Source organism: Bicyclus anynana, chromosome 1 (assembly GCF_947172395.1).
Source record: "Bicyclus anynana chromosome 1, ilBicAnyn1.1, whole genome shotgun sequence".
Classification (NCBI taxonomy): domain Eukaryota; kingdom Metazoa; phylum Arthropoda; class Insecta; order Lepidoptera; family Nymphalidae; genus Bicyclus; species Bicyclus anynana.
The window spans coordinates 16,475,424-16,499,891 of NC_069083.1; the positions used below are offsets into that span (position 1 = coordinate 16,475,424).

The following is a 24,468-nucleotide window of genomic DNA, read 5'->3' on the forward strand; positions in this document are numbered from 1 at the left end:
AATAGGAAATTAATTGTCATATGTAAGTGATACTGATAACTTATAAATATTTATATATTTCGATATACACTGTATATAAGGCCATCAATCTCCCAACTCTGGTTTATACTTTACTCAAAAAAAAAATTAATAACTCGTGTTGGTAAAATAGTAATTAATCGACGTACGTTACGTCGACACCGTGGTTCGGTATAGACTATAGACCACATTGGATCACCATCGTCACCACAAACAAGGCAGCAAGAGGCGAAGATTACCTTGTCGATGAACATGCAGCCGTGCATGCCGGTGATCTGGCAGCGGCGCACGTCGGGGACTTTGAAGTACGTGTGCAGCAACAGCTGACAACTGAACGTCAGCTCTTTGCTCGGGTTGTACACGCCGATGTTGAAGTGCAACTCTTTCTCTCTTAGGATGAGTCTGTACGTCAATCTGAATCTGCAAAACAATTGAATAGAAGTTTAGATATATCAGTTATTAAAGGTTGCTCATTGAATATGATTGAGCTTTTTGAGCAGCTACGAGTAGATATATATGCCTTTGCCTCATTGTTTGACACATTCTTTAGTCTTTACCGTTTGGATGATATCAATACAAATATGTACGCGGTGTCATATCAGACTAGCCTCTGTTTTAGATGTGACATTTTCATATTAATCTTATTTAAAAGAACAACTCTTCACCACTATTATCTTGCGTGCTTGTCTTCTTTTCTAAACTTGGCAGTAGAAGCTGGCAAGAACTACAAAACGACAAAATAACCTGAAAGGCATAACGTAAGTCTATACTTATACTAGAAATGACCGAATTCTAATTAACTGAAAAGAGACGTGATAGCCCAGTGGATATGACCTCTGCCTCCGATTCCGGAGGGTGTGAGTTCAAATCCGGTCCGGGGCATGCACGTCCAACTTTTCAGTTGTGTGCATTTTATGAAATTGAATATCACGTGTCTCAAACGGTGAAGGTAAAACATCGTGAGAAAACCTGCATACCAGAGATATTTCTTAATTCTCTGCGTGTGTGTAGTCGCATTGGACCAGCGTGGTGGACTATTGGCCTAACCCCTCTCATTCTAAAAGGAGACTCGAGCTTAGTAGTGAGCCGAATATGGGTTGATAATGTACTAACTGGAAGTGCCACATGGAGTGCGTGAACTCGTCATCCATGAGGCTGAAGACGGCCTCCACGTCGCCGCTGGGCAGTCGCTCGGGCATCTTCTCCACGTGCCAGCGCGCCACCCGCGCGAACCCGTGCTGCGGACCGAACGCCCATTGCCCGAACTGAGCTGTGGACAGATTGTTACCTCATGAGTTACGTTAGCGCACCTAGTTCACAGTAATTCATCTTAGTCCATAAAATCCATTTAAGCAATAACATATATTTTGTGCCCGAACTGAACTGTGGACAGATTGTTGCCTCATGAGTTACGTGAGGATGATTTAGCGCTTATTTATGCGCTTGATACACAGTAATTCATCTTAGTCAATCATAAAATGAGAGCCGTGATAGCCCATTGGATAACCTCTGCCTCCGATTTCGGAGGGTGTGGGTTCGAATCCGTACCTGCACCTCTAAATTTTCAGTTGTGTGCATTATAGGAAATTAAATATCACGTGTCTAAAACGATGAAGGAAAAAATCGTGAGGAAACCTGCATACCAGAGAATTTTTTAAATTCTCTGCGTGTGTGAAGTCTGCCAATCCGCATTGGGCCAGCGTGGTGGACTATTGACCTAACCCCTCTGAGAGGAGATTCGAGCTCAGCAGTGAACCGAATATGGGTTGATAACGAACGAATCATAAAATCCATATAAGCAATAACATATATTTTGTTTTGTTACCTATTTGCTTATAAATTAAAAACTACAAAGTCTATTTAAATTTCCTTACACCTAATAATTATGGTAGCAAGCATCAGGATCTAAATCGAGCTACAACCTTTTGTAAACCTGCATTCTAATGAATAAAATAAGTTATTATTATTAATGTCAAACTTGGTTAAACCAAAAGTTCACAAATCTCTCGACTCTCATACCCTAATTTGAGCTGTGGACGGACAGTTTGATGCGTAATAATTGTTTATTATCTTCAAATTGAGGTCATAAGCTTAATCAAAAGGTTGGTTATATTACGGTTTGGAAATCTCGAACCCATACCCATTGCCCGAACTGCCCATTGCCAACTGACAAGTGACTCGTACAAGACCATGATACATAATGAACTGTTTAGTTGTTTACAATCCAGAAATTGAGGTAAGCGTTGTCAAAGTTAAGCTCGGTCAACCAAAGGTGGACAAATCATTCACGCCCTTTGAATGAATTTAGCTGAGGATAAATACGTAATGAACTGTATACCCGGAAATTGAGATAAACGCAATCAAAGTCATTTAACTGACGTATAGAAGACTTCTACGAGTTTCCAACTTTCAGGCAGTAAGTACTTACTACTCGTAGGGTGTAGTAGTAGTAGGGTAAGTGCGGATCGTCTCTAGCACACAGTTTGTTCTGAGCCAGAAGTGGTTCTAAGTAACTCTGGCGTTTATATTTGCCGCCAAGCGGTAAAGTTGATTTCCGGTCTGAAGGGTAGGGTAGACTCAAGAGATTTAACACCTATGCCGGGCGCTAAGTAACGCATAGTACATGTCCAACGCTTGCCTCGCAAAGTGTTACTTTATGGCAGACATCCACTAATCCTCATCGTACGTATCGAGCGCATCGCATCAAACGGATTTTTAATTTTACGCTATATAAAATCTGTCCGATGCTATCTGATCACCGGTCAGTGGACGCACTTGTATGACTTTCTATACAAAGAATACTAAAATCTGTTTGATGCGATGCGTCCGATACGTGCGATGCGGATCTGTTGACGCCTGCCATTACTATACTTAATTATTGGGCCATCAGTGCAGTGGCATGCACTTCATATATGCAAAAATGCACTACCAACCATGAGGTCATATTATGAACCTGTATTGGAGAAGGCAGGTATTTTCCATTTCGTACAATTTTTACGAAAAGTGAATACCCTAGTTGAAAACCTTGTGCAAGCCACAGATTCCGTGTGTCTTATAAATAAAATATGAACACTTACGAAACACAAACGGTATCCCGCCTCGTATCGCCCGCTTACCGTCGAAGACGGCCTGTTTACTGAAACAAGAGGAAATTCACATTTCAGGTACATTCAATTCAAATATTTATTGTATACCTACTCGGATATATCTACACTAATATTATAAAGAGGAAAATTTTGGATTTATCTTTGTAGCGAATATATTCAAAAAATCCTGACCCATTTGTAAAATTCTTTCACCAATAGAAAACTACATTATCAGGAAGTAACAAATCAAATGTCATCCAAATCTTTTTAGCCAGTTCTGTCTTAACCGAGATTGTTTTAATATTGGTTACGTAAATGTTAAAACGGCTTAACCAACTTCATTATTGTGTCGTATAAAATTAAAATACATTTGGAAAAGCCACTGGAAAAGTCGTATCTAAATAATTTATATGGGAATTGAGAAGGGCTGCACTCAAATGAATTTTAGGTTGTAGTTGGAACGATGTTCAACAATTCACTAGTAAGAAAGACTTAATAATAAGCTATTATTCTACAAATAAATCTTAAAATCTTCTATAAATTATCTGAAAAGGCGATGTATTTTTCTATTCAACTGCTTTGTTTTTTTTTTATTCTTTACAAGTTAACCCTTCACTACAATCTCACCTGATGGTAAGTGAAGATGTAAAACAATTGACAATACAAAAAATCTAATTCGTTGCTACAGTGGTTCTTTTGATTGCTATAACAAAATAAGTACTTATATGTTTTAGCATTCCAAATTCCAACTTTATCAAAGTTTTCAAACTGGAACATAAATTATTTCAAGTAAGTATGTATTTATTCTACTTGCAAAGGGTTCAAACAAGATTGTCGGAATACCAGAAAGTGCGAAACGAGGAAACTTTTAAAACTTGCACAATTTCTTACAAACAGTTTCTTTGTTTCACAAACACGAGAGAATGTGTCTTATTGTGTTGTGCAATGTTAAATGAAATTTCTAATAAGTTGTACGATATCGTTTTGCAATGGTTTAAACATCGGGGTCCAGGGATAACGTAGGGTATGAGTACACAATAAGTAGGTACATATACTATACAGGATGTACCGTAAATACTATTTACGGGGCATACTGTACAGGATAGCTGACATCAAGGCCTACTAAAATACCGCAATATACGACTATGACGTTAGCCGAAATTTTATGGTTTTTGAGTTTTGCAAAGCAAGGGGTTTTTGTATTTTGTAGAAAAATCAATATAGATGAAAAATCAATATAGATTTTTCTACAAAATACAAGAACCCCTTGCTTTGTTAGTAGGTAGGTAGGTATTTTTGACGGCCTCCGTGGCGCAGTGGTATGCGCGGTGGATTTACAAAACGGAGGTCCTGGGCTCGATCCCCGGCTGTGCAGATTGAGATTTTCTTAATTAGTCCAGGTCTGGCTGGTGGCTGGCGTTCCGGTACGATGCCGTGCAGAAACCAAAAGGGGTGTGGATTTTCATCCCCCTCCTAACAAGTTAGCCCGCTTCCATCTTTGACTGCATCATCACTTACCATCAGGTGAGATTGTAGTCAAGGGCTAACTTGTAAAAAATAAAAAAAAAGGTACCATGTGTTGAAAAAATACTTAAGCGTTAATTTTTCACTTGGAATCGGAGGCAGATGTCATATCGACTAAGCTATCACGGCTCTTAATCTCTTAAAGAAATATCATTAGATCAGTTAAAACTGCAGGACAGCCCACATAAAGCTGCCAACCGATATAGGTTCGGATTTAATTTCATTAGGATATAATTTCAAATTCCCATATCTCTTCTACTTATAGACTAATAATAATTAATTATCTCAATCGAACAAATATTAGGTACGTTCATGTATGAATATGGCTTATTATATAATGATGGAATTACATGCATATATTTATATGTATTACTTATTACTTTACCTGTTTTGATTAACAACGAAAACCGGTTTACGGGGATCATAATCATTCAAGGAAAGGAAACTACATACCTACTCAGAAGTGTAGTTAAAAGGCTGTGTCGATTTGATTTGAGACTACAAATTTTATATTTTTATAATTATTATACATCGGTACTGGTATTTTATGATTATTAAACGACTTCAAAAAAGGATGAGTTTTCAATTCGACGCGTAAGTTTGAAGGCGGTGCCAAAAAAATTGTAGTGGTAGTGGCATTGCACCGCCTTCGACCTGATCAATAGAAAGTACATAGGTACGATGTTATTTTACATTAAGACATCTTGAATGAATGTGAATTGTAGAGTGCAGCTAAAGCAGACAAAATCTATAGAAATCGCAAGAAAGACCTAAAAATCTAAAGTTACGTAGAAGACCAGTAGAAACGACGCCGACGGAGCAGTACTACTCGTCAATTAGGTGGAATGACATCAAGTGACCAGGGGGACATAAGATTAGGTCTTTGGTATGAAATCCCAATAAAAGACATGTTAGTCAAGTCGAGTAAAAGACCAGTTGAGTTAACCAAGCCTAAATATAGTGTTAAACGCAAGTATATCGTGAATATCAAAAATCATTCAGCCTCGCAGTGACGTGTGGACTGTAGACATGTACGGAGCCTCTGCGACGCGTCCGCGACAGTCCATCAGTCGGACAAACAGCGAGCAATACGCGACCAATACTATTTACTTTGCAGCTCACGTTTGGAACAAGATCAATTTTAGCGGTTGCATTCCACCGCGGCTGAGGGACGCTGCAAAAAGCACCCTTATATTATAAATGCATCAGTGGCCAGGTCGGCGACGCAACAAAAACCGAGCCGAGCTGGCCGCGTATAAATTATTTATGCCATTTTTAGCATTTCGGAGCTTGTGACGAGTGGACAGACGGCGTCGATCCTCGGCAGATGTCACCGAACGCCGCTCGCATATACGTATTGCGGGGATAATCTGACCAATTTTTACACCATTACCCGCTGCATACCTTTTAATTAAAGAGAATGCATTCGCTGTTACGGGGAACGTACATACGAACGTTTTTACTTGTTTACATTTTTGCAGGAACAAATAAGTAACAATAGCATAACTTATAGTTCCTTCGATATATAAGAAACGGTTTTTAAGTGACTCACCCGACGAGTTCGGATTATTTCCAGTTAAGTGTTTTCGAGATAAAATTAAGTGTCGATTGGTGCAGACTATCTCGTGGGAAATGGGCATCTAAATGCAAATCTATGTTTGCAATATGACTGCAAATTGCAGTGAATAAATCTCATAGCACCTACGTAATTCGGGATATATTATAATTTATGGATAAATTAAGCATTACTTACAAGTAACCCAAACAAAATATTATTAAACTATTCTAACAAGCCAGCTTTATTTGTTTTAACTAAGAGTACGTATTGGATTACCAACATCATCATTATCAACCCATATTCGGCTCACTGCTGAGCTCGAGTCTCCTCCAAGAATGAGAGTGGTTAGGTCAATAGTCCACCACGCTGGCCCAATGCGGATTGGCCATGGTATTGGATTATTTATAGATATATTTTTTTTTAATTCACTTTTGGAACACTATAAGCTATCTAGCTTGACGAATAAGGAAAAATTACCATCAATGAAAAGTAATGTCTCATAATTGAATTGCTTATTTAAATAAAGAAAGAGGTGAAGTTAAATGGAATTGCTTTTCAGGCATGGCAATAATAGCTCAATCGAGTTTAATAAATTGTATTAAGAAATATTAAAAAATGTTAAACGTAAACAATGTAATAACTGTTAAACGTAAACAAAATAGCTGGGAGAATCTTATCGAAATGTCTTTTGAATAATATTCAACTTTTTTAACAAACTTAGTTACTAAGCAACCGAAATGTAAAATTTATACAAAAAGCAAGCAATGCCTCATTATCGCAACAGACAATCGCCGAGCGTTAAAAAAGCCGAGTTCCATTGTAATTAGTTATTTAATCCATCATGATAATTGTAAACCTACGTATTAATTATTAATGTGTTTACGAATATGTATGAAACTTTCAAAGATAAAGTAAAGGTGACCAACACAAAAAATGTACGAGTTATAAAAAGAAACAAGTAACTTTTTATACTTTAGTTGCACGTTATCTGGAATTATCTCGTCCCGTATGGTTTTGTCATTCTCATCATATAATATAAATTTTAACAGCTGCTAAATATAGCGCAAGTTATTTTTTTTTTAATTTTAACCATAACGACTCCTAAAGTAACCATGTCGCAGTTCATAACGGGACAATTCGCTTTAAGACTTATAGGAGGAAAAAAAAATAAAAATCAACTACCTAATCGCAAATTTTGAGCGTTTCGCCTTTCAAACGAAAAGAAAAAAGAATTGTACATATTAAAATAAAATACGTTGAATAGTACCAAATTTAGAAACAAAACTTATTTAAATCTTGAACATCTAATACATTGTTGAAGCAATTTACTAACCAACAACATGTAATGTTATATATATATTTTTATTTTATTGCAAATTAGTTAAAGTAACACATCACTTTTGTTTCGTTCGTGCATTTTCAATTATTTTACAAACTCAATAAAAGCAAAACACACAAAAAGGTGCCAAATTAACTCTACACGATTTTAGGAAAACTATGTGATGTTACTCGTATTTTTACTCAAAATAAATAAAATATCTGACAGAAAAGTGTGCAATATATCTACTGTATGTTATGCAGTGTGAGTTTTTTACAACTTTAACTCCGGTTCATTAAATCTGTATAAACTTAGTCTATTAACATTGATCTCCAAAGAACACAACAAAATGTATTAAACTGCAGAAAAATTTAATGTCATACAAGACAGTCCTGCCGAAAATCGAACGTGTGTCTACCATAATCTATAATGTGATTAATATTCTGTAAGTGTCTACTCGTTAAGTGCAGCCCAGAGCTACAATGTCGTTAGCAAAGTAGGCTTTTTTGTTTAAAATAATATTATTATGTCTATAAAGATATTCCCCTTACCCCTCCAACTAAGCGACAACTTGTGCTAGGAGTGGGGTTGACAATAGTTCAACGGATGGGGACCGAAATCAACAAACTATCTTAGAATTGAAATGCTCTATATAAAGTAACTAGCTGACGCCGCGCGGTTTCACCCGCGTGGTTCCCGTTCCCGTAGGAATATGGGGATAATATACAGCCTTCCTCAATAAATGGGCTATCTATCACTGAAAGAATTTTTCAAATCCGACCAGTAGTTCCTGAAATTAGCGCGTTCAATCAAACAAACAAACAAACTTCAGCTTCAGCTTTATAATATTAGTATAAGCATATGATTGATTTTAGCAGAGATTCTGCGCTCGCATAAACATTTAGGTGATGTTGCTGCAGTCTTAGAATCTCAATTTTGTAATGCAATTAATGGCTTAATTACGCACTCTCGCTACTTTGTTAGCATGAAATACCTGTCTTCGATCTCCATGATATTGAATAATTCAAAATAATAACTTCACCTGTAAACGTTGCATTAAAATAAACTTAGTATTTTCAAAATATTAACAGACAAAGTATTATTAGAATAAAAGGTATCTATTAATAGAGGTTATAAACTATGTTGCAGCTCGAGACCGTCATACTTGGAGGTCAATCGAAGAGGCCTATGTCCACCAGTGGACGTCCATCGGCTGATGATGATGATGATGATGATAAACTATGTACGTACAACTAAATGCATTTAGCCATTTTTGCGTTATCGAGTTATAAACATCCAAACATCCGTATACATATAAACTTCGACTATTGAACCGAATTAGTTTAATTAATTAAAACAGTCATCCTATCAATTTCGCCACGAAACTAACATCTTGTTAATTAAAATGAATTTCGTTTGAGCTTTTCTAAAAGTTAGGGGAATTTAAATTAGGAGGGATGGGACAGTTTTAATAAGAGATTGCAGACGTAGGTAATACCGGAAGTTAACATTATCATGTGAAGAAATGGAAATTCATTAAATCTTTTTCGATTATCGCAGTGTTTCATACTTTACTAACTGATGAAGATTAAAATATTGTGTTCTTGATTACATTTTCTGCGAGCATAATATACTAGTGTACGCTCGCCATTACGTCTGCAAAATATTTGTCTAAATCTTTTGATTTTTTTTAGAATATTAATGACTAATATTCCCTTTCTCCACAAACAAACGTAATACCTGTATATGAGTGAGTAAACAATAGTCCGATAGGCGGAGATCGAACTCAACGTCTCAGAGATCAGATCAGCAGGCTAATTGACTATTTTTGACGTAATTGAGATTCTATGTAAAAATGTCATTCGTTGGTAGATATAACACAGTAGGTAAATGACATTTTGACATTGATTTGATGTTTGTTTTAATAGGTTGATAATAAAGACCAAAAATAGTGAATAGGCGCGCCGTCCAGTCCCTTAACCGTCCAGGCTTGTCAGAATGTGTGGTGATAATTAAATTATATTGGCAGAGAGGGAATTTTAACTAACTATCCAACTACAACATTCCGACTACATTAATCCGTCAAACTGTCAGCCGTTTTGTCGTCATTTATTGACATTTCTGACGCGGCATATTTTGCTGTTATTCCGTATTAAAATTTTACGATTATTTACCTCTATTAATTAGAGGTACATATTTTCCCTTTATTCTGCAAGCAAGTGTAAAGCGTGTGAAAGGCTTTTAGTTACGATAATCCGACACGACTTGTGATAGATCAAGCGTAAGACGGATAGGTAGGTACTCGTATAATGACGTGTTCTTACGAGGTAAAAGGATTTTTAACCGACTTCAAAAAAGAGGAGGTTTCTAAATTCGACAGTATATATATTATAGATTTAAGCAGTTGTTTGGGCCTGATTAATTTGTATTAATGAGAACTTTACACCTAGATGGGTTGTGACTCTTATTAAGTCTGATGATGAAGACGAAGGTCAGTTAAGGGAACTCCTCATCGGTTATGAAACACTTCACGTTTCTTTGGATATTCATATTTCGTATGATAAACAGGGAGTTTAATTTTGTAAAGAGTGAAAGGATATGGCAGTAGGACCTATTATTAAAATTGGGATTGTACTAATCATGAGAAAATATCGTCGTGGTTTATATATCTAAATGCTTTAAGTATAACTTTTGTTACAATTGTGATATTATCTGTTATTATTGAAAATGGAGGAATAAAAAAAATCGACCAGATTCATAATTACAAAAATGTTTCTACTAATCTAAAAAGCCAAAAATATCACTGCATGTGCTACATTCTGATCTGTTTGAAGACGGTGTCAAGACAGTGATGTATTAATTTCTTGTTGTTTGTCATACAGCTTTAGGATTTTCAGACAGTTCTTTCCTGTGGGTCTTTCAGAAACGGCTTTAATATTATCAGCAGGGGGAATGTAATTTCAGAAGTCAAACGCAGTTCCAACACACAGACAAACAAACTGACTGGGACTTGACATTTTGAGACGCTAGACGATTTGGAAAGTGGACCTTTTAATACTGGACGTTTTAGGACACTGGACATTTTGGGATTAGTGTTCATTTACACGAGCGGCAGCTGCTATCGACGCAGTCGACTGCGGTCGTCGGTAGAGTTACCACTCGTGTAAATGAACCCTAAGACGTAACAGCTCATTAGATATACTAGCACACTAGAAACTCGACTTTAGGACATTGGACACAGTCAGTCTGAACGTTATATACGTACCTACTCGTAGAAATAATATGTGTGATCGATCGCATGTACCTACCCCTAGATGATCCATCGAAAGCTTCAAAGGTTACAGACGTACAGGCGGGACTAGATAAACTTTTAATTAGGCATTCCAAATGGAATTCCTCCACGAGGGGAGCGCAGGGAGGCGGCAGTGCACAGTAACATTCCCGGTTCGGCACCGGCCGAGTTTTTACTTCGCCGCCCGAACCCGTTCCTCCTCCCAACCAACACTAAAACAATGGCTATAGAAAATGTAGCTATGCGGATCGGTTCCTTCGGTGCAATTATCGACAAAGTGTTTTAAAGTTTTAATTAGCCTTTGTGTTTCCTGAAATAATTCTGATGGACGCTCCTACGTATCGGTATTGCCGTATTGGCTCTGGCATGCATTGTATTCAGTCGGGGTAGTGTGCAAATAAAAAATATATGCGAGCCAGTGGAGTGCACAGGATTTTAACATGGGTAGGTAGTAGGTACTAGTATGTATAAATTGTACAATATGGAAAATTACTCCTCCAATATAATATGTTTGGTATGCATTGCATATGCAGTGCTGAGCCATTGCATTCAGTGGCTCAGTATCGTGATATTTGGAAGTCCCTACAAAAGGCCTATGTCCTGCAGTGGACGTCCATCGGCTGATATGATGATGATGAAGCATTGCATAATTGCACATATGAAATGCACGACACTGATGAACTTAAATGATATGGTCGATTTCTGTACCAGGTATAATTAAACAAATTATCATAAGTCAATCCATACATTTTAAAATAATGATTTTCATTGTCTAGGAAAATGGTAAAGGTTAGAGAATCTTAATTGATTTTCAATAGAACTTTCTTTTTGTTATTTCAGTACTTATTTAAAACATTGTTTTACAAAAGTCTACGCCATGTGATAAAGGTAAATGCATACCCCATAATATTAATATTATAATTGCGAAGTGAAGCTGTTTTTCTGTCGTGACTTGTTTTTATCCATTCACGGATAAACAGCTGAACCAATTTCGATAAATTTTGGTACAGTGACAAGTCGTACATATTGCATCTGAACATAGGTTACTTTTTATACCGAAAAATCCACAGTTAGGTGGATTTGTAAAAAAACAACTTACACGAAAAGGCGTCCGTTAGAAATTAGTCTATACTAATATTATAAAGAGGTAATGTTTGTGATATTGAGGTAGTATCTGAATCTATACTTAACCGATTTGGAAAATTATTTTACCATTCGAAAGCCACGTTATTTGTGAGCGTCAATGCTATTTTATCTACGTACTCTCACGAGAACAGGAACTACGCGGCGGGTGAAACCGCGAGGCGTCAGCTAGTTAATATCCCATAACTGTGGAAACTGTGAAAAGTGCTAAGTGGTACTTGAAAACTATACATCATAAGAAATCACCCACTCAGTTACAATACAATAATGTAATAAAATTATAATAAAGTTTAAATTATCTTTGAAAAAACTTTTATCACATTGCGTTATTGAAATGCAAGGCATACATTTGCTTATTAGTTACATTAATGAAACGGTGATAATGGTAAGTAATTGATCAATCCCCAGATTGGCAGCAGCTAATCACCGCCGACGCGTTCAGCCGTTATACGAGCGCCGCAAAAACGCATCGAAACAATGTCACGGCGGCTCTCAGCCTATTGTTCTGCGCTTTCATGGGCTGCGCTGTGCGGTGCACTTCTCAACATTGTTACCGGCGTTCTCGTGAGATGCTACTGGTTGCGATACTGCGAATGGCTCTTCTTGGTACTTGCTTGTATTGTTTTTATTTGAACCACTTGCTGATGGAACCAACATTGTACATTAAGGTTCCGTACTTTTAAAGAGAAAAACCTTTATTTGTTAAATCACTTCGTTGTCCGTCTCACTGTATTCGTTCAAGATAAAACTAGTAAATATAAATTATTAACAGTACACCTATTTAGTTCATATAAAATTCATTTTTTCAATAAAAATCAATCAATTATTTTTTAGATGCACGTAAAGTGAACTAATAAGTAATGTCGTAAACTAAAGAGTAAAAATCCACAACAGACTTACGACAGGCGTCCACAAATCCGCATCGGACGAACGGCATCAAACGGATTTTTGTATTCTTTGTATAGAAAGTCATCAGTCATCAAGAGCGTCCACTGATTCGCATCGAACGGATTTTACCTACCGTAAAATTAAAAATCCATTTGATGCGATGCGTTCGATACGTACAATGCGGATCTGTGGAAACCTACAATTAGCCGAAAATTTTTAATCGCTGTATTAGGTTTAGATCATTCTTACACTTAACTTTATAGAAAAGTTATAAAGATAGAACATACGCAGAATAACCCTAAAAATATTTTGAACTAGTAAGTAAAATGTTTTTCAGACAGCATGGGTACGGTGACAGTTTGACGTTCATAATACATACTATTATCGTGAATTGCGGCAAACTTTCAAGAGTGAAACGAACCGTAATTACTCGTATAATAGTCATAAGAGTCATGTTTTATACCCAGGACCTAAGTACACTAAACCAATCATAATCTCCATTAAGCGCATTATCAAAACGATAAGTATTGTAGTATACTTATTGCAATTGCCACGCCAATTTGTATTTTTAGCCGGTCCGTTATACCCAGTAGCCATAGCTAGGTTATTGGAAGATAAGCTCGGTGTAATTACACCCAGAGTAATGAATAGAACCTGTTATCCACGAGTGTTCATTAATATACCGACAGGCTGTTCGCATCGCGTCACCGCCAATGGCGGGAAGTTATAAAATTCAAAAAATTCCACTCTCGATAAAAATTGCAAGAGTCAATTACTCCGAAGTTTTATTATGTGGGCTCGGATATAAAGAACGGAATTAGGTCGCAATTATAAAATGTCGAAGATATCGAAAGGATAAGCTGGCCATGTGCAAGTTACACAAAGTCTAATATATGCCGGTATTTTGTATGGTTCTTTATGAATTTACAATATGTTTAATTTTTTTATGTTATTAATGATACATTGTAATGCAAGTTGCAAAATTATAAATGTATTTACAGAAAAAAATGACTTACCTAATTTATTACTAGCAGACGCCCTGCGGTTTCACCCGCGTTGTTCCCGTCCGTGTGGCAAAATGGAGACAAAATATAGTTTATCGTCATTCATCATCAGCCGATGAACGTCACAGCTGGACATAGGCCTCTTGCACGGGCTTGTGCTTGGAACCACAACTTGTGCTTGGAACCACAACTTGTGCTTGGAAGTCCATGCACAAAAATTTTACTGATTGTATTTTTGACAACAGTATCGATCACTAATCACCCCCTGATAGTTATTTTTGAAATATATTTCATAAATTGACCTCTCCACAGATTTATTATAAGTATACATAGACGAGTATAAACTACGTAACGACACGACAAAACGTTACATATGAACAAAAGTACGGCTTCTTGTGAACACGAGAAAAATCCCACTTTAGTTCAAACTGTATAACATTGCTTTCAATTAGTCTCAAATTCAACTTTGCCCGCTTAATGAACTGCGGCTAATTTGTTTAAGAAAAACGCGTTCAACTGTATAACGCTACCGCCCCACCCGTGAGACTTGGTTTTTAACTCACGACGCAAAAGATGCAAGAAGATAATGATCTGTGTGTCTGTTTATAGCGTGGTAACTCCTAAACGCAGTTTTATTCAATACTAGCGGACGCCCGCGACTTCGTCCGCGTGAAAGTCGTTGTAAACTTTCAACTACCCCTATCCTACCCTACCCTAACCTACCTCTACCCTACCCTATAGCAACCCTACCCCTACCCTACCACTACCCTACCCCTGCCCTACCCCTACCCTACTCATTAAGGCTGCACTTCTTTATTTATTCCTCCCACCGCGAGTCGCGTCGAGCGCGGCAACCGTTACACAAAAATAATCCTTAAAGCATGAATTAGTATTCACGCGCGATGGCTTAACGTATTTCATGTATAACTTTGGTGTTTCTTTACCGATTTTTATGATTCTTTTTTTATTGAATAGGTAATAATGTTAACTTTCTTATTAGGGATGAGTAATGAGTGTTATAAACATAAGAGTTGACAAATATAATTAGAAAGCTCCGAACTGCTAAGCTATCGGGAGTTACACGTGTTATTGTGAGTCAACCGTAAAAGATAGACATATATGTGCTGTTGTGTTTTTATAGATAATTTTAAGGAGAACATTTCCGTCATACATGATTTCTATGTAACTTTAACCATTAAGGCTGTACACGCGACGGAAGCTTAAAAAATTGAGTAACTTCTCCCGTTTTCTCAACATTTCTCTTCACTGCTCTGCTCCTATTGATTGTAGCGTAATGAAAAGTATACTATAACCTGCCCAGGAGTATGTTGAATAATATTACCAAGTTTCGTTAAAATCCGTCCAGTAGTTTTTGTTTCTATAAAGAACATACAGACAGACAGACAGACAGACAGACAGACAGACAGACAGACAGACAGACAGACAGACAGACAAAAATTTTACTGATTGCATTTTTGGCATCAGTATCGATCACTAATCACCCCCTGATAGTTATTTTGGAAATATATTTCATGTACAGAATTGACCTCTCTACAGATTTATTATAAGTATAGATATAACTGATTTTGGGGAAAAGGTTCTAAAGATACTACAGATGACCTACGCTGTATCTCTTTGTGATTGTAGCATCGTGTCTCTTAAATGGATAAACAGATCAGGACGCGGGATTTATTCCTGCAATCTATCTTGAGACATTCAGCGGGATTTTAAGTATTTGTATTAAGGCGTGTTAGGTGCAAAATCCAGTGATTTGCCTAAATATAATAATGTAGTGTCTATTTCATGACATGCTGTGGTGCTCGTCTCTTGAGCCTTTTGAAAGTTGTACCAGGTTTCTTCATCATTAGGTTCCTTGCAAGTTGATTTGGTATGTTTTCATTAAGTGTGCAACTTCCGTCTGTCTGTCTGTCTGTCAAAAGTTTTCAAAAAATTTCAAAGATAAAACTGATTTTAATACGCTATTGTAGAAACACGTTCAAATGTAGAAACATGTTTCTACAATAGGTTTTTGACACAAGACGAAAAGTAGGGGTGTAAGTATATACATAATATGTGTAATTGTGTATGTATGTACAGGTACTCTCGTACCTTCAATGTACATAATTTTCATCATGGGTTTCAAACGGATGGACTGATATGGACTTAGTTTTATAAATAGAAAGATCATATTAGAGAGAAACTTCGTAGCTATATACGATGAAAATGTAGCTTATTCTATTTTTATAACTGTTTTTCGGAATAGATTATATTTTCGAAAGTTTTGGTAAAATACGGTATCATATCAACACACAAACTTATAAATCCCCACATTTAAACTGACATAAAAGTAGCTTTACATATTGATTTATAGATTACACACTTGATCTAGTTAATTTTATGTTAACTGTAACCGCAAAGAGCGCAATGACACTCACACAAAACTCTCAAGAGTTAATGGTTTCAAACGTGTTACTTTGACATATTAAATAAACTGGTTTATGAAAATAAAACTAGTTAATAAAGGTTGCTGATGTGGATACATACAAAAAATACTCGTAAAATGATGCGACAACGTATAGACCGTAGGGTGCAATTAGGGTTTAGGGCCGAGGGATATCATTACATGATATGAAGATAAAAATTTACAATTAAGTACCAGGACAAATAACTTTTGTGTATATTGTACGTATAATTTTAAAATGCGTATATAATTGCTATAAAAATACTTTGTTTTTGTTTTATAAAATTCCCTACTCGTTAACGATTGTTGTGTATTGTAACAGAACAAGTGGACTATTAGCATTTTTTTTAAATACATCGAGCTTTTGTTATTGTATGAAAATTAATGTCAAGTAGCTTCTAGTTAGTTAACTTTTTAATATATTAAAGTGGCAGCACATCCCACTAAGCAATGTATTGTTATATCTCAAAAGGTTAAGAAAAAGAGTGAAGGTGTACAAAATCACATGGGGAAGAAATAAAACCTCAATATATCATAGCCCTAAACAGGACTAGAACCCAGGACCTCGTGAACCAATGCCACATACCCACTGAAGCAACGAGGCAGTCAAATGACATTGAAAAGAACAACACAAATGTACACTACGAGTATCATAGATTGGCCTTCAAGGTAGCCACGGTCGCTCGAAAGAGTTTCTATATAACAACGTAGGCGCCGGAACAGCCACGACTCGAACACGGGACATTGTAAGCTAAAGCCACATAGGCTGACAGCTGGACCAACGAGGCAGGCATCATCATCATCATCATCATATCAGCCCATGGATGTCCACTGCAGGACATAGGCCTTTTGTAGGGACTTCCAGACATCACGATCCTGAGCCGCCTGCATCCAGCGAATCCCTACGTCTCGCTTGATGTCGTCAGTTCACTTGGTGGGGGGTCGACCAAAGTTTCTAGTACCATGGGACCCCAATTTCCATCGGCTCTTCGAACTACGAATATATGCCCCGCCCATTGCCACTTTAGCTTCGCGACTCGTTTACGGATCTCCTCATTTTTGATTCGATCACGCAGACACTCCGAGCATTGCTCGCTGAGTGGCGCTGTGAGGCTCATAGTTAGCGACCAAGTCTCGGAACCATATGTCATCGCTGGCAATATGCACTGTTCGAAGACTTTTGTCTTTAGACAGAGGAATTTCGGAGGAAAATATTTCGCGAATTTTCGCGCATGTGTGAAATGTGTGTGTGTGCATGTGTGGGGGTTCACCTCATTCGGAGACAGTCAAACAACAATAATTGCAATATGGCACATACGAGTAAACCAAGCTCCTAACACAAAGGTATAATACGAGTATCATAGAAGTAACCTTCAAGGTAACCACGGCCGCTCGAAAGTGTTTCTACCAACAACGTAGGCGCCCAATGGAAGGCGTCCACAGATCCGCATCGTACGTATTGCACGCATCGCATCAAACGGATTTTTAACTTTACGGTAGATAAAATCCGTACGATGCGGATCAGTGGACGCACTTGTATGACTTTCTATGTATATAAAGAATACTAAAATCCGTTTGATGCGATGCGTCCGATGCGAATCTGTGGACGCCTGCCACAAGCAGCTACATGTACCTGCGTTCACGGATTTTGTAATTCTTGTCTCTAATCAAACATCTACATCGTATTTATGAGCCCAATTACTATGTACATACATAATTATCTGTACATCTAACTAACTCCACTCAATAAATTAGTTATTTGTTTCGCTGTAAGCTTCTGGCGGAACGGAATTACCTAATCGTAAGGTTATATCTACGCGAATGACGAAGGCGGGTTAAATTTTCGAGGTTTGTATGTATGTTTTATTAATAAATAAATACATAGTTACACAAAGAAACAAACGAACAGATAGGAAATAATGTTATATATGAATAAGAGGAGAAAATGTCAGAGCCCTTATAACGTCGAAAAGTTAAACCTAAAACACAACAATTACGCATCGTTTGTAGTGACTGTTCCGGAGAGTAGTTTTTCGTATTTCATGTCGTCAGAAAACTGGCCGCCGAATACTCGCTTGAATGAGTGGTTTCGTAAGAGACGTTCCCCTAATTAATCAGAATAGGCAGACTATAACTACTCGTAACAAATCTAATAAAATTTTAGTGTACTATCAAAATGTACGAGGCCTACGCACAAAATTACATACCGTTGTATCAGAGGTATCGGCGTCTCAGGCTGAAGTATTTCTCTTATCGGAGACTTGGTTAACATCCGGAATCGGAGACGCCGAAGTTGTCCCCGTGGGATACAGCATCATTAGAGCAGACAGACCAGGCTCGAGGCGAGGAGGAGGTGTCGCAATAATTGCTTCCACAAAATACCAGCTTCGATCGATACAACTGAGTAATTCTTTAGAAACGTCGGGTTGTGAAGTAGTGTGTGGGGGTCTATACTATCAAAATCATTTAATATGTACACTATTTTGTGTCTACGTTCCGCCTAACACAGGTGAAATATCATATTCGTTAGTTTTTAATTGTATTGAGTCTCTTTGTGCAAAATATGATAAAATATTAGTGAGCGGAGATTTTAACCTAAACTCGGCTTGTTTTAATACATTAACGAATTATGAGTATCTGTTGGAGTTCTGTGAAATGAGGCAATTAAATTTTATTCGTAACAGTCAGGGCAGCACTCTAGACCTGGTCCTGGCCAGTGCATCGTTGGGTATTGTCACCGTGCAGCGAGCGGTTGACGCGCTGGTTTCGCCTGATGCCTACCATCCACCACTTGAGGTATGTATTGAACGCGATACGTCCTGTATGGAACAAAATCTTTCTATATCTAATTCTAGTACTGAATGGGATTTTCGCAAGGCAAACTATCACGCGCTTTATGAAAGTTTTAATAGCATCGAATGGCAGTCCCTCCTTTGCATAGAAGATCCGGATGAAGCCGTATTAGTATTCTATACTATAATTAATGAATGTTTTGATAACTGGGTACCCAGAAAACAGCGTATGGCGATGCCACCTCGATACTCTTACCCTGTGTGGTACTCGCCCGTCACTAAGCGCCACATAAAATTTAAAGCGCACTTTCATCGTCTTTATAAAAAAACGTCTTTGATTAAATACCGTATAAAGTTTTCGTACTACAGAGCACTTGTTAAGTTGAATATCAGAGCCGATTTTCGTCTTCACAAGATTAGGATGGAAAGTGACATAAAACGTGACTCTTCAAGTTTTTGGAACTATATTGGAACAAAACGAAAGAAAATTAAACGTTTAAATCTTTTGAATAACGGCCAAATAGTTCCGGATGAGGAGGGTGCGCAGATGCTGGCTGATTATTTTAGCTCTGTCTACTCCGCTCTCCCACCGAAATTGGATGTCCAAGAAGCAATGGCGTTGTCAAACGGGAGCAGTAACACAGTCCTTATCGATACAATTAGCTTTAAAGATGTTGAGCAAGCTTTAAGAGATCTGAAGCCAAAGAAATCGGTAGGACCAGATGGTATTCCACCTTTTGTTGTAAAAGATTGTCGTTTAATATTTGTTAAGCCGTTACTACATATTTTTAATACTTGCCTTAGGAATTGTAGGTATCCTCAGGTGTGGAAGATGTCGCGAGTTGTTCCGATTCGTAAGAGCGGTTCCGGGTCAGAGGTCAGCAACTTCAGGCCGGTAGCTGTACTGACAGTGTTTGGCAAGTTGTTCGAACACATCATACATAGGTATATAAGCCGTCAAGTTGAAAGTCAACTTTCAAACGCACAGCATGGCTTCAGGATCGGACGTTCTACTGCCAGTAACCTATTAACTTTCCATGCATATGCTACTGCGGTTTTGGACGGTGGATGTCAAGTTGATGCAGCGTATTTTGACTTTCGGAAGGCGTTTGATACCGTAGATAATGACATCCTTCTTCGTAAATTTGCGAGAATCGGATTTACTCCTACGTTGCTGAAATTCTTCTCCGACTACCTCCGTAACCGGAGCCAGTACGTTCACTTCAACGGGTACGTTTCGAACCCATATCACACGTTTTCCGGAATAAGCCAGGGCTCGAACCTAGGTCCTCTAGAATTTACTATATTCATTAACGACTTGCCTGATGTTGTTAGTTCAGCTCACTGTCTGTTGTTTGCTGATGACTTGAAATTGTTCTTACGAACCGGGACATTGGTGGACTGCGACCTTTTACAGAGAGACATTCAAAATGTCGCTGAGTGGAGTGACCGTAATCGGCTGATGTTTAATGAAACTAAGTGTTCTGTAGTAACGTTTACGAGATCGCTCAGACCTTATGATTACCACTATAGATTGGGAGACGTGGTATTGGAACGACAATCTATCGTGAAGGATTTAGGGGTATTGATGTGTTCCGATCTAAGTTTTGTTGACCATATAAGGACTATCACGACTAAAGCCTACAAAACCCTCGGTTTTGTATTAAGACAATCGAGAGATCTTGAAAGTGTCGCAGCGATTAAAGTACTTTACAATAGCTTTGTGAGAAGTATATTAGAAAGTAACTCAGTTATCTGGAGTCCACATGAAGTTAAATATAAACTCATGTTGGAGAAACTTCAAAAAAAATTTCTAAGGTGGCTGTACCGCAAACAGTACGGTTATTATGTTGGCTATCCTTACGTATATCCCACTTTGTTTTTACAAGGTATGCTGGGGTATGATTCACTAGAGGTGAGACGTAGCGTAGCTCTAGCGGATTACTTCTTCCGACTGATTAGGGGGGAATTGTCTAACCCTTCAGTGCTAGAGTTAGTTCCGTTCCACATACCCAATATACAAAAAAGGGCACGCAAAATGAAGCTATTTACTATTTCAACATGTAGGTTGGTGCAAACCCGCGAGTCACCTCTTGTTCGCGCGTTGGCTTTGCTAAGCGGAGTATTGGAGTGGAATCCGGGCTTAGATTTGTTTTTCTCCTCGCCTGCTGAATTTCACAGGACTTTTAGCAGATACGTACAAGTAATGCAGTAATTATAGATAGTTTATATAAACACATTTAACACACACACGGTTAAGCCTGTAATGTTTATATATGACATATGTGTATAAAATAAATAAAAATAAATAAATAAATGTTAAAAATTGTTTATGTTTCCTTTTATTCGAAATGCAAACACTGTTCTTATACTTCTGTATAGATGACGCTTCGTGTCTAGATAACTTCATTTAAAACCATGAAATTTAGCGTAATTCATTTTTTATTGTAAAACCCAATAATATTACAATAACAAACAAAACCTAAATATACGTGAAGATTATACTCGTACTCAATTTGAGGTCTGGCACAGAATATACCAATGGTAACGGTACACAAAATAAGGGCTACAAAATTACCACTTCTTGCGGTTATCCACTAACGATATACGGACGTCAATTACGGGAACAAAAGATATCCTCTAGCAAAACCTGCCCGATAGACGCAAACCACTCAGAATTACCAGATGTAAAGTAATATAATGGACCGAGAACCTTGTACTGACTCATTCTATAACGTTTTGGAAGACAGAATCTACTAGCCCTTACAGACTTCGGTCTATTTTAGCTGTACCGGCTGTAATTAATACGCTACCAATTGCTTTGTTCTATTTTTGTGACTTCTGTAATGTGGTGTAAATTAACATTTTTTACACGATTTATATTAGCTTCACTTGTAACTATGTATGTAAGAAAATCTTGGAATTTCACCCACTTCCCGGTCTTCGATTAAGACGAAATTTTGCACACGCTCTGAGTTCTGATGACAATACATGACTAGATAAGAAACGTTATTACAAATACAATATGGCGGCTTACCCAATCGCTTGTAACTATGTACGAAAATCAAATCTTGGAATCTTAATTTGATCCAGGTCTTCGATTACGACGAAATTTTGCACACGCTCTGAGCTCTGGTTCTACCTAAGAAACGTCATTATAAATCTAATATGGCACCCTCCCCAAGATGGCGGACTGGCTGTTTGAAATCCACCCCCATGAAATGGATATCAAATGAAAGGGTTCGGAATACGAAAAAAAATAGTCACGTGAATTAAATCCAATACCTATTTGTAATTTTTAGTGCGTGCTAAAAGCGTGTTTTTTAGTTTTTTAAACTATTCAAAGTTGTTTAAGAAGAAATAAATAAACCCCACGCGTGTTTAAAAACTCTTTAAAAACATTCAACAATGTCCAAGTAGGTACTTATCGCTATTACTTTACAGTAGTTAATGTCGTTACGCTAACCTCCGGAACTATACTTCAATGAACATATTTTCATGTGTTTTCCACAAAGACATTTTGCTAGAACGAAGCGACATATGAGCAACCATTTTATTGAAATCAGACTTAATAAATACTGATTTTACACGGACGTAGCCGCCGGCGTCTCCAAGTCACGAAAAAAAGAATGTACTTCCCACAAAGCAAAGGTTCCAATCGTAATTGCTCTAGTCTACGTATAGATCTGAAGAGTTTAGCATCTCTGTAACGCACGCCGAAGGTTGTAATCAGCTTATCAGGCGGGTGTTAACTCGGGCCGGGGTCCGGGGTGGGCCTTATTAATCGCCTGTCCGGAGCATCTGCGGTCCAACCGCTGACCCCTGTCGACCGGCTTTGTTGCCTCCTAGATGTTTGTCTCTGTCCGCTCATATCTTTCGCCTATTTGTTATTTGCTTTGTAAGTCTGAGAGACAAGTGATCCAGTGTTCTTTTTAATTGTTTTATATTAACATGGTTTTATTGCGTGATTATAATTTTCGGAATTAAGTGCTTCTATGCGAATTGTAGTAGGTAAACTGTCGGAAATCATCACGTTCCTACCTAACGCATAAGTGTGGTAGCGATTTCGTCAAAGTACCAGGCTAAAGTAAGAAAAAGTGATGAAAGCACAACAATTCCAGATTCTATATTCTTAGATAATATGCAAAGCTTGCCTATTCAAATTGTTAGATTGTTAGGTTTTAGTGACTTTTTTTTAATATTAAAAATCCGCACTTCATAACTGTACTACAAAGGTTGGGCATGGGGTATATAACCCTAAATAAATTGGAAGCTGTCGTTTAAGAAATACGAGTAAATGTTACTCGAAGAAATTCGTAATTATGATGGCAAGTTAGATTTAACATATAAAAAAAACCCAAAACTTAGACGCCATGTACCTATGGCTTTGTAAGAGGGTAATCCATACTATACTCCGTCTGTCTTCAAAAAGAAAGTTTACTCTGATTTTCTGGCAGATGAAATCGCGGGCAGCTGCTAGTACACATCATAATGGAACTTCCGCTTTGATATTAGTGTACATCATTTGCACTAACCATATATGGAAAAGTTTCGCGGTTCACACGTCACTATCGGTGTCAGCTGTTCACTAGTAGCCAATAGATCATACGCGATGCAACCATGTAAGGCCGCACGAGACAAATTCTGGTGATGTCATACAGAGCTTTAGACACCAATCGCGTGTTCTAATACTCCGGTATGAAGTTAAAAAAAAAAGCAGTCGCTGCGATTAACTTAATTATATCTAGCATAGAGTCGACAATCGCGCGAATACTTATGGTATCCATAACTTGAGCGTACATACATAATTACACGCCCAAACAAAATGAGCTAGCTATCACGAACCGACCGAAAATTATAATAACCACGCAACCTAAGCGTAGGACGATAGATAATAAGGTAAGAAAATGGTGTACCTTACGTTACCACATCCAGAGATGCAAGTGAGATTAGCTAGGGAATTATTAAAACTTGTCTACATCTACACTTATCTATACTAATATTAGAAAGCTTTCCCATCACGTGGGAAATCAGAGGATTTTATCGACAAGTTAACAATGGAACGAATGCAATAACTTTGAGGTAACGTCATTAAAAAAAATAACCCTCTAAGTCTACTGAGTGTCATCGCAACCCTTAAAAACCTGACCCTACATATTGTGAATAATAAATAAATAAAAAATAAAAAATAGTGTCGTGTACAAGAACACTTACAGTGTTACATATTAATTGGTACTTGAAACTACAGTAGGTAATTAAAATATTTAAATATTATTTTTTTATAGCTTAATATCTCAAAGCAAATCTAAATAAATTACTTTTTATTTCAGTAGTCAAAGGAAGCGAGAATTCGGTTAATTTTAAATGATCAAAATGAATTAATT

The 24,468-nt window shown here is 37.4% G+C and overlaps 1 protein-coding gene across 1 annotated transcript in view; it reads right to left on the reverse strand.

Annotated features, from left to right (window-relative positions):
• Positions 1–24,468, reverse strand: part of LOC112054289 (uncharacterized) — a 48,349-nt gene that overhangs the window by 6,711 nt on the left and 17,170 nt on the right. The window contains exons 3-5 of the mRNA XM_024093998.2: positions 3,096–3,154; positions 1,132–1,288; positions 258–438 (exon numbers count right to left, since the gene is read on the reverse strand). Of these exons, the coding sequence (XP_023949766.1) occupies positions 258–438; positions 1,132–1,288; positions 3,096–3,154 (397 nt within the window). The remainder of the gene's footprint in view (positions 1–257; positions 439–1,131; positions 1,289–3,095; positions 3,155–24,468) is intronic.